The sequence below is a fragment of the Schistocerca nitens genome, chromosome 8 (assembly GCF_023898315.1).
Source record: "Schistocerca nitens isolate TAMUIC-IGC-003100 chromosome 8, iqSchNite1.1, whole genome shotgun sequence".
Taxonomy (NCBI): Eukaryota; Metazoa; Arthropoda; class Insecta; order Orthoptera; family Acrididae; genus Schistocerca; species Schistocerca nitens.
Window position 1 is genome coordinate 358,305,815 of NC_064621.1, and position 16,343 is coordinate 358,322,157.

Genomic DNA, 16,343 nt, shown 5'->3' on the forward strand with positions numbered 1-16,343 from the left:
GAGACGAAGGGTTTCGGCAGCGCAACGGGTGTGTGCTGAATGGTTCACGGAGGGCCGTACAACACGACGAGATGGGCCAAGTCGCACCACCCAGGCTACCCCCCCCCCCCCCCCGAACAGATCTGCGTCCTCCTCGGATCTGGAGCAACAGTGGAAAAGTGTAACAAATCATACACTATCAGGGGTGACAGTCGGTTACCGTTTATTATGGCATGAAGGGAGTGGGGAATGAAGTACGAAATCAACAGGAGTGTGGAGTATGAGGGGACAGTTAAGATGTTTGAAGCACTATTACAGCCATGGGCCCATATTTCGGTTCTGTTGTCGTCTCTCTCCACCACCCAACAAGTGTAATTTACGGTTACACTCAATTTTAACGTACATTTACCTAAGTTCTTAGTATATTGCTTTATCATTACATCCAAGAAATATAACGTTTGAAAGCCATTCTTACGAGAATCTGAGAAGGATATATGTCACGCAATTTACTTAAGGAACTTGATATACTGGTGAACAAAATGTAAGGATAAAAGTAATTTTGGGTCACTGCCAAGTAATATAACGCGATGAAATTTGGGCCGTACATAGAAAGGACAGCTACAGTATAATACAGAAGGTAAATGAAAGAAATACGCAATGAGACGAACAAAAATGACACTTTTACTCAAAGATAATAATTTTTGTTTTGTGAGGCCAGCAGTCCAAAATATGTCTCGTAGTGACATGATAACAATCATTATCGTAATCAAAGACAATAATTACGTTGGTATCACAGCGATTCATGATAGTCCCATAAACATTACAAAAAACGGGACATGGTTCTTAATATGGAAGCAGTACATCCTCTGCAACGTACTTGCATGCTACCCACAAAGTTGGTAAGCAGCTCTTGTAGTAGGGCGTTCCAGTGCCCAAGGATCATGTTCGACCATGCTCCCCGGTGCATTAAGTGTTCCCCTCTCTCGCCATATGGCGGTACGTCCTGCACTGTCGGACACGATCGTTTTGGTAGTCCAGGGGTTATGGCGTAGATAGCTAAAATGTTGCATGGGCGTACTGAACTCAAAATTTTTTGTACACGATACACTAAGTGTTGAACGTTACTGTGAGGGTCTAGTCCTTCCACATGAGTCTTTTCAGGGGTGCATTCGGCCCAGCCTTCATTTTTTATGGATGACAATTCGCGACCGCACCGATGGATGACAATTCAAGACCGCATCGAACTGTGCAGGTGTAGGAGCTCTTGGAACGAGAGGGTATTCGGCGAATGGACTGGGCTGCCCTTTCCCCCAACTTCAGATGCACCGAGAACGTGTGGGATGCGTTGGAGAGAGGTATTGCAGCATATAAATAAGTAGCTACAGAAGAATAGTGAAGATTAGATGGGTAGATCACATAACTAATGAGGAGGTATGGAAGGGAATTGGAGAGAAGAGAAATTTGTGGCACAACTTGACTAGAAGAAGGGATCGGTTGGTAGGACATGTTCTGACGCATCAAGGGATCACCAATTTAGTATTGGAGGGCAGCGTGGAGGGTAAAAATCGTAGAGGGAGACCAAGAGATGAATACACTAAACAGACTCAGAAGGATGTAGGTTGCAGTAGATATTGGGAGATGAAGAATCTTGCACAGGATAGAGTAGCATGGACAGCTGCATCAAACCAGTCTCTGGACTGAAGACCACAGCAACAAACAGGTAGCAACGACCATCAGGCAGTTGTCAACCGCGCTGGTGGAGAAATGCAACGCCTACCACGAGAGCTGATTTCGAACCTTGTGGCCAGCATGGGAGCGCGTTGCAGAGAATGCACCTCGTCCGTGGCGTTCACACGCTCTATTAAGAACAATGCCCAGCCTTTTTAACGTCCAGGCGACGATCATGAATACCACTTTAATCACGTCTTTTAATAAAACTGTCATTTCTGTTCGTCGCACTGCACATTTCTTCAGTTACGTTCTGTACTATACTGTGGCAGATTTTTTTTCTATGTACAGTCCAAGTTTCATCGAGCTATGTTAATTGGCAGTGAACGTCATGCGAAAGTTACTTTCGTTCTTACGTTCTGCATATCACTGTAGCACAAAGACTTACAGTAATGACAAAGCCATAATTTACACAATGTAAAATCTAAGCTGGACTTACCATTTTCAGCATTTCACTAAGCACTACGATTATCATCACTGATCTGCAAATTATTCTTATGCCAAGGTTTAAGTGAGTGGAATGCTGTTTCTTTCCGTCGTTTTGCCTACTTTTGAGGAGTCAGTCTTTCTGTTCGTTTTTCTTCTTCTTGGTGGAGTGTCTCACCCCCGTCTTCCCTTATTCAACTTCCTGTGGTTTGCCGGTTCTACGTGTGGGCTACTGCATCGTGTCGGCTTTATGTAGACAGCAGGTACCGTCAGTCTGTGAAAGTGCGTGCTTCCTGGCTGAATGTGTTACTGGTCAGGGCTGGTCCTCAGTCAAGCAACTGCGAAGTATGCTGCGTCAAATGTAGCTTGTAATTTCAAGAATTCTCTTCCACTTTCAAGGTAACTTCCTGTGAAATTTACATAAATTACTTGATCAAAAGTATACGTACACCCCTATGTTATCCAGAATCAATCACTACATGTGACGAGGGTCGGGCACGCCAGTGTAAAAAAAAAAGACCCAGCAACACGGGAATATGTGAGACTCATGAAAGGTCGTTGATTTCTAACGTTTCACATGAGTCTATCAGGGTACACAAGCCCTTCTAAAACGAAACTTTCCCGCAGATTAAAACTGTGTGCCGGACCGAGACTCGAACTCGGGACCTTTGCCTTTCGAGGCTGTGGCTAAGCCAGTCTCTGCAATATCCTTTCTGACAGGGGTGGTAGTTCTGCAAGGTTCGCAGGAGAGCTTCTATGAAGTTTGGAAGGTAGGAGACGAGGTACTGGCGGAATTAAAGCTGTGAGAACGGGGCGTGAGACGTGCTTGGATAGCTCAGTTGGTAGAGCACTTGCCCTCGAAAGGTAAAGGTCCCGAGTTCGAGTCTCGGTCCGGCACACAGTTTTAATCTGGCAGGAAGTTTCATATCAGCGCACACTCCGCTGCAGAGTGAAAATCTCATTCTGGAAGCCCTTCTAAAGCTGCCCAAATCAGCTTTTCATGATATTACTGAACAGGAAACGCTAGGAGCATCTACAACTCGACCAAGATCACGTGGCCTCAAGTACTGGCGGGTAGGGGCCTTGGAGATTGCCGACGATGGTTGCTAAAATCGAATGAACTACCGGAAGAAATCACTCGTGAGCTGCGATTTTCTACCAACAATCCAACTAGCATAATGACTGTGCGTAAGGAATCATGAAGGATGAGGCACAAAGATCGAGCAGCTTCTCATGAGCCTCTCATTTCTGTTCTCATTGCTAAGCGACGCTGGCGTTGGTCTAAAGAGATGCGCTGATGGGCAGTGGATGACTGAAATGAGTGATTTGGAGGCACGAATCACGCTATACCCGACTGAAGGGTTTGCTTTTGGCACATACTTGAAGAACGTTACCTGTCTTCATGTGCAGCGTCGGTAGCAAAATAGGAACGAGACAGGGGTGTTTTCAGTGCGGATAGATATGAACATATTTAGCACCATTCTGTACCGCATACATTAGACGAACTGTGCGGCTACGATGAATGATTGTATCATCACAACAATTGACCCAGCCATAAAGGAGCCTCTGCGAGGTAATGGTTTGTGGACAACAACATTCCTGAAATAGACTGCCCTCTTAAGATTCCCGACTTGATTCCAATGGAAAACCTTTGAGATGAGTTAGAATGTCGTCTTCGCTCGACACTTACGCGTTCTCTGTTTTCGGCTGTCGGGTCTTCAGGAAGAATGAGCTTGCTATTCCACCACAGACATTCAGACACGTCATTGAAAGCGTTCCCTGCAGGGTTCAAGCCTTCACGAAGGTGAAGGGTGGACACATTCCATATACATGTCCACTAACAGGTGTCCGAATACTTTTTCACATATAGTGTATATAAACATATAAATGTAAAATGTAAGCTTCCATGCCCGGAATTGTCACAATAACCCGTTGGATCCGCACCTGGGAAATAAAAAACACACACAGACAGAGTGAGAGAGACTCACGGCTGATGATGGCGGCGATGTCGTGCGTGACGTGCGCGGGGAACTGTCCCAGCAGCTCCATGACGGTGTGGCGGCGCTGGTCGCGGGCGCAGACGTCGACGCCGGCGGCGAGCAGCGCGCGCACCACCTCCAGCTTGCCGTACATGGCGGCCTCGTGCAGCGCCGTGCCCGCCGCGGTGCGCGCGTTCACCGCCATGCCCGCCGCCAGCAGCACGCCCACCACCGCCCTGCACACCACACCGGCACCCGCCGCCTCGCTACAGCACACCACACCGTACCATACCATACCATAGCAGCAGCAGCTCGCATCTACAAGCGGCTTCCACCGCGCCTCCGACGTAAAGCGGCAGCAATTACACTCTTGTCGCCTCCCTAAGACTACAAAAATACTTACTCAAAAACAGGGGTTCAAAAGTTCCTGGCTTTGACCGCTTCGAATTAAAACTGAAAAAAGGAATACGAGTACCTAATATCTTGCTATGTAACCAGGGCAAATATATACCAGCTGTAGAAGTATGAAACCGGCATTTGCTTGCAATAATTACACGTCTGTTGTTACAAACCGATAAACAATATTTCATTCAAAATGATCTCCATTGCTGTAACTTCCTGACAGATTAAAACTGTGTGCCGGACCGAGACTCGAACTCGGGACCTTTGCCTTTCGCGGGCAAGTGCTCTACCAACTGAGCTACCCAAGCACGACTCACGACCCGTCCTCACAGCTTCAATTCCGCCTGTACCTCGTCTCCTACTTTCCAAATTTCACTTCACAGAAGCTCTTCTGCGAACCTTCAGTGAAGTTTCGAAAGTAGGAGACGAGGTACTGACAGAACTGAAGCTGTGAGGACGGGTCGTGAATCGTGCTCAAGTAGCTCAGTTGGTAGAGCACTCGCCCGCGAAAGGTAAAGGTCCCGAGTTCGAGTCTCGGTCCGGCACACAGGTTAATCTGTCAGGAAGTTTCATATCAGCGCACACTCCGCTGCAGAGTGAAAATCTCATTCTGATCTCCATTGCTGTTTCTACATTTATCCCGCCTCTCCGGCAGTCTACAAACGCCACGCCAAAAAAAAAAAAAAAAAAATCCTCCTTTTAAAGCGAACCAGTCAAGCGAGCCATTTTCGTACATTTCCATACAATGTGAAGCGTTGTTCAACGACAGCATGATAATCGGACGGAGCCGTGTCTGGAGAATAAGTCGCATACCCTAGTATTTCTCAACTGAACGCCCCGATCGTTTCCCTGACCGTTTTGCTGTGTGTGATGGGGCGTTGTCACGGAGCAATATGATTCTGTTGCCTTTTTCCATAATCCGATCAATTTTCACGTAATGCTCGATTTAAATCGATCATCCGATGTTGGTAGCGATCAGTGTTAAAGGTTTCACCAGATGTTAGCAGCTCATAATAGATGACACGAACACAGAACATGTCTTCTTTCCAAACCAATTTGGTCTTGCAATGGATGTCGATGGTTTGCCTGCATTCACCCATGATTTCGGATGCTTAGCATTCTCAAAATATATTCATTTTTCATCGCCTGTCACTATTCGATGGAAAAACGACTTTCTTTTGTATCTGACGAGCAGCATTTCACAACTTCTCTTTCGATTTCCTTGCCGCCTGTCACTCAGTTCACGCGGAACCCATTTTCCCTCTTTCTGCATCTTTCCCGTAGCTTTCAACCGAAGAGAAATGGCTTTCTGCGTCACATTCAAATTTTCCGTGAGTTCCTGTTGAGTTTGAGTGTCATCTTCATCCAATAACGCCTGAATTTCGTTCTCTTCGAACTTTTTCAGGGTTTCCCGCGCTCCTCGTTTCTCACGCAAAAATCACCTCTTTTGAATTTTTTGAACCACTCGAAACACTGTGATTCCCAAAGAGCATGTTCGCTGAAAGCTCCGACAAGCCTTCGGTGCGATTCTGCAGCATCTTTCTTCAAATGATAACAGAAAACCAATGCTGTCTGCAAATCGTAGTTCGTAGGCACAAAACTCGTTATGTTTACGGGTTTAAAAAGTCGTTACAGGAAGAAGATGGCGCTGCAGACGCGGTCTCACGGGCCCTACACTGACGGCTAGCACCATCTATAAGGAAATTCCGGTTTCATATTTCTACACATACATTATCTGCGATTGCCTATTACAGATCCTATTAACCTTCATGTTGCTTCTGGGCAGCTGAAAAAAGACACTTGGAACGTGACATTGCCTTAATCAGGTGATAAGAAAGATGTCAGTAACTACCGACCAGTATCACCGCTGATGTCATTTTCCAAAATTTTTGAGAAGCTTATGTATTCTATAACAGTATCCCGCCTTAGCAACAATAATATCCTTAGCAAATCACAGTCTGGGTTTTATAAGGTTGCTCTACTGAGAATACCATTAACATGTTCACTCCACAGACTTCACAATCATGAAACAACAACACTGATGGCAATTTAAACTGGAAAAAACACAATTTGGAACTCCTAAAACAACACACTTCAGCCACATTTGCACTTAAAACCACTGCAAATCTTGAGGGGATACAAATTAGTAGGTCGACGTATTTTGCATAGTTTCGTTCAGTAATATGATATGGAATAATGGTTCAAATGGCTCTGAGCACTATGGGACTCAACATCTTAGGTCATAAGTCCCCTAGAACTTAGAACTACTTAAACCTAACTAACCTAAGGACATCACACACACCCATGCCCGAGGCAGGATTCGAACCTGCGACCGTAGCAGTCCCGCGGTTCCGGACTGCAGCGCCAGAACCGCTAGACCACCGCGGCCGGCGATATGGAATAATGCTCTGGGATAACCATCATTAAGAAAGAAAGTTTTCATGGCGCAAAAACGTGCTGTGAGAATAAAATGTGGTGCACCTACGATCAACTTGTACACATACGTTTACGGAGTTGGCCATTGTGACTACTGCTTCATAGTATATTTACTCGCTCAGAAAGTTTGTTGTAAATAATCCATTACAGTTCAAAAGAAACGCTGATTCACATAATCACATTACCACAAGGAAAAATGGCATTTATTACTCCACAGTAAGATTGTCTTTAGCACAAAAACGATGCACTATGCCGCAACAAAAATTTTTGATTACTTACCCAGTGACATAAAATCGGGAAGACAGCAAAGTAAAGTAAAATTTGAAAACAAACTGACGAAATTTCTGCTTAACAACTTCTTTTCTACATAAAAGAATTTCTGTTACTGTAGTGTGTAGAAGGTGGTGGGTAGGACTTAGGAAGTTATATATACACTACTGGCCATTAAAAATGCTACACCACGAAGACGACGTGCTATAGACGCGAAATTTAAGCAACAGGAAGAAGATGCTGTGATATCCAAATGATTAGCTTTTAAGAGCATTCGCACAAGGGGGGCGCCGGTGGCGACACCTACAACGTGCTGACATGAGAAAAGTTTCCAACCGATTTCTTATACACAAACAGTAGTTGACCGGCGTTGCCTGGTGAAACGTTGTTGTGATGCCTCGTGTAAGGAGGAGAAATGCGTACCATCTCGTTTCCGACTTTGATAAAGGTCGCATTGTAGCCTATCGCGATTGCGGTTTATCGTATCGCGACATTGCTGCTCGCGTTGGTCGAGATCCAATGACTGTTAGCAGAATATGGAATCGGTGGGTTCAGGAGGGTAATAAGGAACGCCGTGCTGGATTGCAACGGCGTCGTATCACTAGCAGTCGAAATGACAGGCATCTTATCCGCATGGCTGTAACGGATCGTGCAGCGACATCTCGATCCCTGAGTCAACAGATGGGGACGTTTGCAAGAAAACAACCATCTACACGAACAGTTCGACAACGTTTGCAGCAGTATGGACTATCAGCTTGGGGACCATGGCTGCGGTTACCCTTGACGCTGCATCACAGACAGGAGCGCCTGCGATGGTTACTCAACGACGAACCTGGGTGCAGGAATGGCAAAACGTCATTTTTTCGGATGATTCCAGGTTCTGTTTACAGCATCATGATGGTCGCAACCGTATTTGGCAACATCGCGGTGAACGCACATTGGAAGCGTGTATTCGTCATCGCTATACTAGCGTATCACCCGGCGTGATGGTATGGGGTGCCATTGGTTACACGTCTCGGTCACCTCTTGTTTGTACTGACGGCACTTTGAACAGTGGACGTTACATTTCAGATGTGTTACGACCCGTGGCTCTGCCTTTCATTCGATCCCTGCGAAACACTACATTTCAGCAGGATAATGCACGACCGCATGTTGCAGGTCCTGTACGGACCTTTCTAGATACAGAAAATGTTCGATTGCTGCACTGGCCAGCACATTCTCCAGATCTGTCACCAATTGAAAACGTCTGGTCAATGGTGGCTGAGCAAATGGCTCGTTACAATACGCCAGTCCCTACTCTTGATGAACTGTGGTATCGTGTTGAAGCTGCATGGGCAGCTCTACCTGTACACGCCATCCAAGCTCTGTTTGACTCAATGCCCAGGCGTATCAAGGCCGCTATTACGGCCAGAGGTGGTTGTTCTGGGCACTGATTTCTCAGGATCTATGCACCCAAATTGCGTGAAAATGTAATCATATGTCAGTTCTATTATGATATATTTGTCCAACGAATACCCGTTTATCACCTGCATTTCTTCTTGGTGTAGCAATTTTAATGGCCAGTAGTGTATATACTCGTATAATATCACTCCTTACGCAGCAAGCGAATGAAATGAACAAATTAATTGTCTCTCTCACCAGTTACAAGATACGTTGTGTCAATCGCCTACTGCAAGCTGGAGTCAATTCCGCCGACATTCAAAATCGATTACACCATGTGTTTACGGATGGGGTTATGAGTGATGGTGCTGCGAGGGAATAATGCACAAAATTCAAGGCTAGTCACACAAATGTGCGTAATGAAAGTGGCCGAAGAAGACATTTACATGTGACTGATGAATATGTACAACATGCTGACAAAATTGTGCGTCCGAGAATTATGTTCACGATTTCCGAACTTCATGAAAATGTTTCTAAGGTTCGAAGGTCAAGCCTTTTTAACACTGTCACAAAGAGATTAGGTTACCATAAATGCTATACATGGTGGATATCAGAATGTCTAATCTACGTTCAAAAAACAAAAAGATTGAGTTCCGCCTTCACATTCCTTCAGCATTACATGAAGAAAAAAAGGAATATCTGAACATAACAGTGACTGAGGGTGAGTTGTGGATGCGGTACGTGAACACTGCATCTAATGAACAACTCAAACAGGGAATGTATGATCATTCTCCCAATAAGGCCAAACATTCAAGCAGATGCCGTCAAACATCAAAATGATGGTTACAATTTCTTGGGATCGTAAAATTTAGAAAACAGAACTGATGAGAGTAACCCGAGAGAATAATCATCTTGCAGGTGTTGGAAGCTCCTGTTGACGTTGGTTTCCCGTGTTTGAGAATTAAATTAATGTTTTTAAACTCTGCCTTCTGAAAAACACAATGTATATCTTCTTCTACGTATTCGAACACGTTTCGGCACCTAAAGCAGAAAACAACATGAACTTTTTATGACATTGTACGGAAATAAACCGTTTTCCAAGAACATTCACAATGAGAGACCACAAACACTACCTCCAGATCTATAGCTGTAGTCCTAGAGTCACCTTACGATGAGTAGCGATCTTACTTCTGGTACCTTTATCATTTTCCTCCTCCTCCTCCTCCTCCTCTGTATTATTCTAGAATGATGCATGGAAAGAATAACTGCCGATAAAATTCCCTATGAGCTCTAATTTTTCTGATTTTGTCCTCGTCGTCATTTCTCAATATGCATACTGGAGGAAGTAATCTGTTGCATGACTCTTCTTAGGATGTACGCTCTCGGAATTTCATCACCAAACCACGTCGTAATTAACTAAGCCTCTCTTGTAACTGCCACCCGATTTTGTTGCACATTTCCGAAACGCTCTCGCGCTTACTGAACGATCGCCAGACGACACGCGCCGCTCTTAGTTTCATTTACTAGCTTTCGGAACGTGCCTATTCATCCAACTCATTAATAGAATGTAAATTGTAACGATATGAACGTAAGGAAAGCACATCAAGTCGCCGATCACGGAAAATCTCCGACACGGCTGGGAATCGTACTCAGGCCCCTCCGCTTGGCAATCCGCCACGCTGACAGCGAAGCTACCGAGGCAAACCCTAGTTAGTTTGATATTGTCATTCCGCTTCACATCGCTCTGGATTGTTACTCCTTCGCTAATAACTTAAGTGAACAGTAATGGTACTCGTCGCCTGTTTATAAAATACTTTACATTTATTTACGTGTACAGTTAACAGCTACAGTCATCCGGCGCTGGAGCCTCCTCCTAAACAACAGTATCGTCTGGAACAACCTCATGCATCATTTACATACATTGTGAGCAATAATGATCTTGTAGCACACCATAGGGATACTCTCAAAACTGCACACACATCTATCGATTTCGTCCCATTACGAATACCAGGGGAAAACCTGTCAAAACCTGGGTGTTTAGTTTTAAGAAAATGGTTCCGATGGCTATAAGCACTATGGGACTTAACATCTGAGGTCATCAGTCCCCTAGAACTTAGAACTACAACTAACCTAAGGACATCACACACATCCATGCCCGAGGCAGGATTCGAACCTGCGACCGCAGCAGCAGCGCGGTTCCGGACTGAACTGCCTAGAACCGCTCGGTCACAACGGCCGGCTAGTTTTAAGAGTGCGTGCTTCACTGTTGGAGATGAATCCAGAAATGGGCGGCCAGCAACGTAAGCAGCGCCGTCAAGAAGTGATGATGTCGGTAAGCTGACTTTTGGCCAGCGAATATCTTCCAAAAATATAGCAGCGATAATGGACACAATCCACGGGCGTGCTGATTTCATTATTAAACGAAATGAGTGTGGAAATGCTGAACAGTGAAGAGATGAATGCAACAGTTGAAACATGAAGAACTGTTTTAACTCCTTTTGATGCTACAAGGACTTCATGCTTGTAAGGCTGAGGATGAAACCTGACTCCTCATTAATGATCTGGTGTCCACGGAGCAGTACAAGGAATGGCACCACAAAGTGTCTCCGTGCCTGAAGAAATTCCGCGTCCAGGAATCAGCCCAACAATTAATGGCAACAGTTTTTTTTATGATGATTACATTACGCTGTTGGTGGACTACGTTGGGGCTGTAGCATAATAGGTGACCATTATCCCATGCTCCTCGACCACCTCAAAGAAATAATTAACATGAAACGTAGTGGAAAGTTGAGGAAAGCGATACTTTTATTCAACGACAATGTATTTTCCCCACAAATCCCAAGTAGAGTCTGAAAAATTGAAAACCCTGTCTTCGGTTAGGCAACCATCTTTCCTGTTCCCTTAACCTGGTCGCTTCAGTTTAGCAGCTGTATCTCAACCTGAAGATATACGTGAAGGGGCATCATTTTGATTATATTAAAGAAGTGGGACATATTGCGAGAGCTGGTTTGATTCTAAATAACACATGAACACCTTTTTGAATTCTTTGTGTCCAAAACTGGGAGTTGGTCATCTCTTTTTAAAGTAAGAGCCGACATTCGATGCAACTTTTACTGTTCTCTTCAGGACACTGAATCATCTGATTAAGAGCGAGGGGGCTTCTCTACCAGATGTCCCAAATCTTTAGGATTATAATTACATAGATAGTAGATAATTCTAGACTGTGTGCTTTGAGATAAGAAAATGATGGTCGTAAATAAATAGCTTTTTATTGACACGGAGATTTTAGCTCTTATAGCAAGAACAGAAGCTCACAACAACTGTCCAAAGTGACAATAGCCATTACAACATAATCCATTGACAGAAGTCAAATTTAGTTCAAAGCATCTGGCCACATCGTTTGCACACATTATGATATGAGTGTGATTGTTCATCCACCCTCCTTTCCACACTGTATTCATTAAAAGACGAATTTCACAGGCAAGTTGACGGATGATCATTGGTGAACCTTCTCCGACAGCGCACACTGTCATCTCCTAAAATTCTGCTTTTTATACAGTTCTGGTGGTTGAGTACACTGCCAACATTTTTTGTCGAATTACGCTGTTTCTCGCAACTTACTATCCCCAGCGATAAATTTCTTCAAATTGCGATATGGCCTGCGGTGAAACTTTTCTCTGTAATCAGATCAGCTTTCGCACACTGCATGATGATGCTCCATACGTTAGAGGTAAGACTGCAACGCTCTTTAACAAGTAATGCTCCGCCTTCGATGACCAGTCATGAATTGTATACGGTGGTAAACTCAACCTTTGACGCAGGACAAACGACTATGTATGTTTCTCAAAGTAGTGCCACCAACGACGATACAGAGGATGTTGACTGCTGTAAAACATACAGTTTACAAACACATACCTCACAAGCAGAGCTCATTCAAGTCCTTGTCCCGCCCGAAATACTTATGTACGAGTAGGACTTCTGGTTCCTTATCTCAAAACGGATCGTCTATCATCTGCATAATGTTTATCCAACAGGTTGCGACATCCTGTGTATCAATTTTTGACTAAGATAATTATGACCACCTCCGAGGTGTGACGCCTACAGTGCTTACCTCACGGCCTACGTGTATATCATGTGATGTAAAGCGTTGAAATAAGGCCCTAAGTGGGACCAACACGCTAATTAAATTTCGCACGCTGCCGTCATCGGTATAACAAACAATTTAGTTGGACTGCAAATAAAGGATAATATACAGAGAAAAAGTTAGCAATAAGTTTAGCTCCTTTAACTCTCTGACCTACGAAAATCACTCGTGGATTAATGGTACCACCGCTAAAACAGTTGCAAGTTCTGGGCCCCATGGTAGCTTTCTTTTGGACCATCAGGACATGCAGGTCCCGCTTGTGATCGACTTGGCTACAAGTTCCTATTCTGAGGGAACGTTCACTCGTATGCGACGATTGTCTTCCATGGGGATGATTATGTCGTCCAGCAGTTTATGAAAAGACTATGACATGATAATACACTGTCTCCCCATTCCCATTTTAACCTAACTGAACATCTACATCTACATGACTACTCCGCAATTCACATTTAAGTGCTTGGCAGAGGGTTCATCGAACCACAATCATACTATCTCTCTACCACTCCACTCCCGAACAGCGCGCGTGAAAAACGAACACCTAAACCTTTCTGTTCGAGCTCTGATTTCTCTTATTTTATTTTGATGATCATTCCTACCTACGTAGGTTGGGCTCAACAAAATATTTTCGCATTCGGAAGAGAAAGTTGGTGACTGAAACTTCGTAAATAGATCTCGCCGCGACGAAAAACGTCTCTGCTTTAATGACTTCCATCCTAACTCGCGTATCACATCTGCCACACACTCTCCCCTATTACGTGATAATACAAAACGAGCTGCCCTTTTTTGCACCCTTTCGATGTCCTCCGTCAATTCCACCTCGTAAGGATCCCACACCGCGCAGCAATATTCTAACAGAGGACGAACGAGTGTAGTGTAAGCTGTCTCTTTAGTGGACTTGTTGCATCTTCTAAGTGTCCTGCCAATGAAACGCAACCTTTGGCTCGCCTTCCCCACAATATTATCTATGTGGTCTTTCCAACTGAAGTTGTTCGTAATTTTAACACCCAGGTACTTAGTTGAATTGACAGCCTTGAGAATTGTACTATTTATCGAGTAATCGAATTCCAACGGATTTCTTTTGGAACTCATGTGGATCACCTCACACTTTTCGTTATTTAGCGTCAACTGCCAACTGCCACACCATACAGCAATCTTTTCTAAATCGCTTTGCAACTGATACTGGTCTTCGGATGACCTTACTAGACGGTAAATTACAGCATCATCTGCGAACAACCTAAGAGAACTGCTCAGACTGTCATCCAGGTCATTTATATAGACCAGGAACAGCAGAGGTCCCAGGACGCTTCCCTGGGGAACACCTGATATCACTTCAGTTTTACTCGATGATTTGCCATCTGTTACTACGAACTGCGACCTTCCTGACAGGAAATCACAAATTCAGTCGCACAACTGAGACAATACCCCGTAGGCCCGCAACTTGATTAGAAGTCGCTTGTGATGAACGGTGTCAAAAGCTTTCCGGAAATCTAGAAATACGGAATCGTTGTATATGATTGCTAAGTAGGGAGCTATTGTATCAGCGCAATCTGAAAGGAACCTAATCGGTATACAATCTGGACCTGAAGACTTGCCCGTATCAAGCGATTTGAGTTGCTTCGCAACCCCTAAGGTATCTACTTCTAAGAAACTCACGCTAGCAGCTGTTCGTTTTTCAAATTCTGGAATATTCCATTCGTCTTCCCTGGTGAAGGAATTTCGGAAAACTGCGTTCAATAACTCCGCTTTAGCGGCACAGTCGTCGGTAACAGTACCATCGGCACTGCGCAGTGAAGGTATTGACTGCGCCTTGCCGCTTGTGTACTTTGCATACGACCAGAATTTCTTCGGATTTTCTACCAAATTTCGAGACAATGTTTCGTTGTGGAACCTATTAAAGGCATCTCGCATTGAAGTCCGTGCCAAATTTCGCGCGTCTATAAATTTTAGCCAATCTTCGGGATTTCGCGTTCTTCTGAACTTTGCATGCTTTTTCCGTTGCCTCTGCAACAGCGTTCGGATCTGTTTTGTGTACCATGGGGGGATCAGTTCCATCTCTTACCAGTTTATGAGGTATGAATCTCTCAATTGCTGTAGCTACTATATCTTTGAATTTGAGCCACATCTCGTCTACATTTGCATAGTCAGTTCGGAAGGAATGGAGATTTTCTCTTAGGAAGGCTTCTAGTGACACTTTATCCGCTTTTTTAAATAAAATTATTTTGTGTTTGTTTTTGGTGGATTTGGAAGAAACGGTATTGAGCTTAGCTACAACGACCCTGTGATCACTAATCCCTGTATCAGTCATGATGCTCTCTATTATCTCTGGATTGTTTGTGGCTAAGAGGTCAAGTGTGTTTTCGCAACCATTTACAATTCGCGTGGGTTCGTGGACTAACTACTCGAAATAATTTTCGGAGAAAGAATTTAGGACAATCTCGGAAGATGTTTTCTGCCTACCACCGGTTTTGAACAAGTATTTTTGCCAACATATAGAGGGAAGGTTGAAGTCCCCACCAACTATAGCCGTATGAGTGGGGTATTTATTTGTTACTAGACTCAAATTTTCTCTGAACTGTTCAGCAACTATATCATCGGAGTCTGGGGGTCGGTAGAAGGAGCCAATTATTAACTTAGTTCGGTTGTTAAGTATAACCTCCACCCATACCAATTCGCAAGGAGTATCTACTTAGACTTCACTGCGAGAATCGTTGTGTTCGTCGGTTAATCTTACTCTACGCAGTCAACATCTAATGCCACCTGTGCAGATAGCTTAATGCTATAAATCCACAAAGGCATATCAGCAACTGACAGACTGACTTACAACTCCTCAAGCAGCAAAAGATGTTTACAGTGAATACTTGGAGCTAACAGTAAAAGTGTGAATCAGCTATATGTGGTGGGCCTTTTCAGTTTCACGTAACAACTTAAAGTTCTAAGACAGCATAGGCCTGACTAACAGGCGCAACGAACCGGCACTCGCTACACGAGCGATGCTTTCCTGCTAGTCTATTTTCCTTCAGTATGTATCGGTGATACACAAAACAGGATTATATTCAAGTTAACAAAGGCAACGTAAGTCTGCGTTCTTTGAGCCACTACGGATTCAGTCAGTGGTTTTCAGCTTGCAATACAACTGAAGCCCGCTTCAAACGGAATAGCGTAGGACGTTGTCACTTGAACATTACATACAGGGTTCCCACGAAAATCGTTCAGGCAAGAAACTTTGACAACATAACTTATATTTACTACTTATAAGCAAAGTACTGATCGGTTTAGAACTATAAGCCGTTTATATCGAAGAAGTGAACCACTCCTGAAACGTCATTTGTAGCATATGTAGTGGATTGTAAAGATGACAAAGCAATTATGCTGAATATTTGTAGCACGTGTGGGAACGCAGGCTGTGATTAAAAAAAAAAAAAAAAACATGAGGACGACAGGTTAAAATCATGTGGTGAGCAGACTGAACCCAGTTCTCTATATTTCACAGGTGGCGCACTTATCAATTGAGCCATCGGCCGCGCGGGGTAGCCCAGCGATCTAAGGCACCTTGACCCGTTCCACGTGGCTCCCCCTGGGCTCCCCCCGTCGGAGGTTCG

General features: G+C 44.3%; 1 protein-coding gene and 1 non-coding gene across 2 annotated transcripts in view; one reads left to right on the forward strand and one right to left on the reverse strand.

Annotated features, from left to right (window-relative positions):
* LOC126199566 (ankyrin repeat and SAM domain-containing protein 1A-like) overlaps positions 1-16,343 on the reverse strand; it is a 576,756-nt gene that overhangs the window by 177,618 nt on the left and 382,795 nt on the right. Inside the window, exon 6 of the mRNA XM_049936488.1 lies at positions 4,122-4,348. Within this exon, the coding sequence (XP_049792445.1) occupies positions 4,122-4,348 (227 nt within the window). The remainder of the gene's footprint in view (positions 1-4,121; positions 4,349-16,343) is intronic.
* Trnas-cga (transfer RNA serine (anticodon CGA)) lies at positions 2,957-3,031 on the forward strand. The gene has a single exon. It is a non-coding gene; the product is annotated as a tRNA-Ser (tRNA).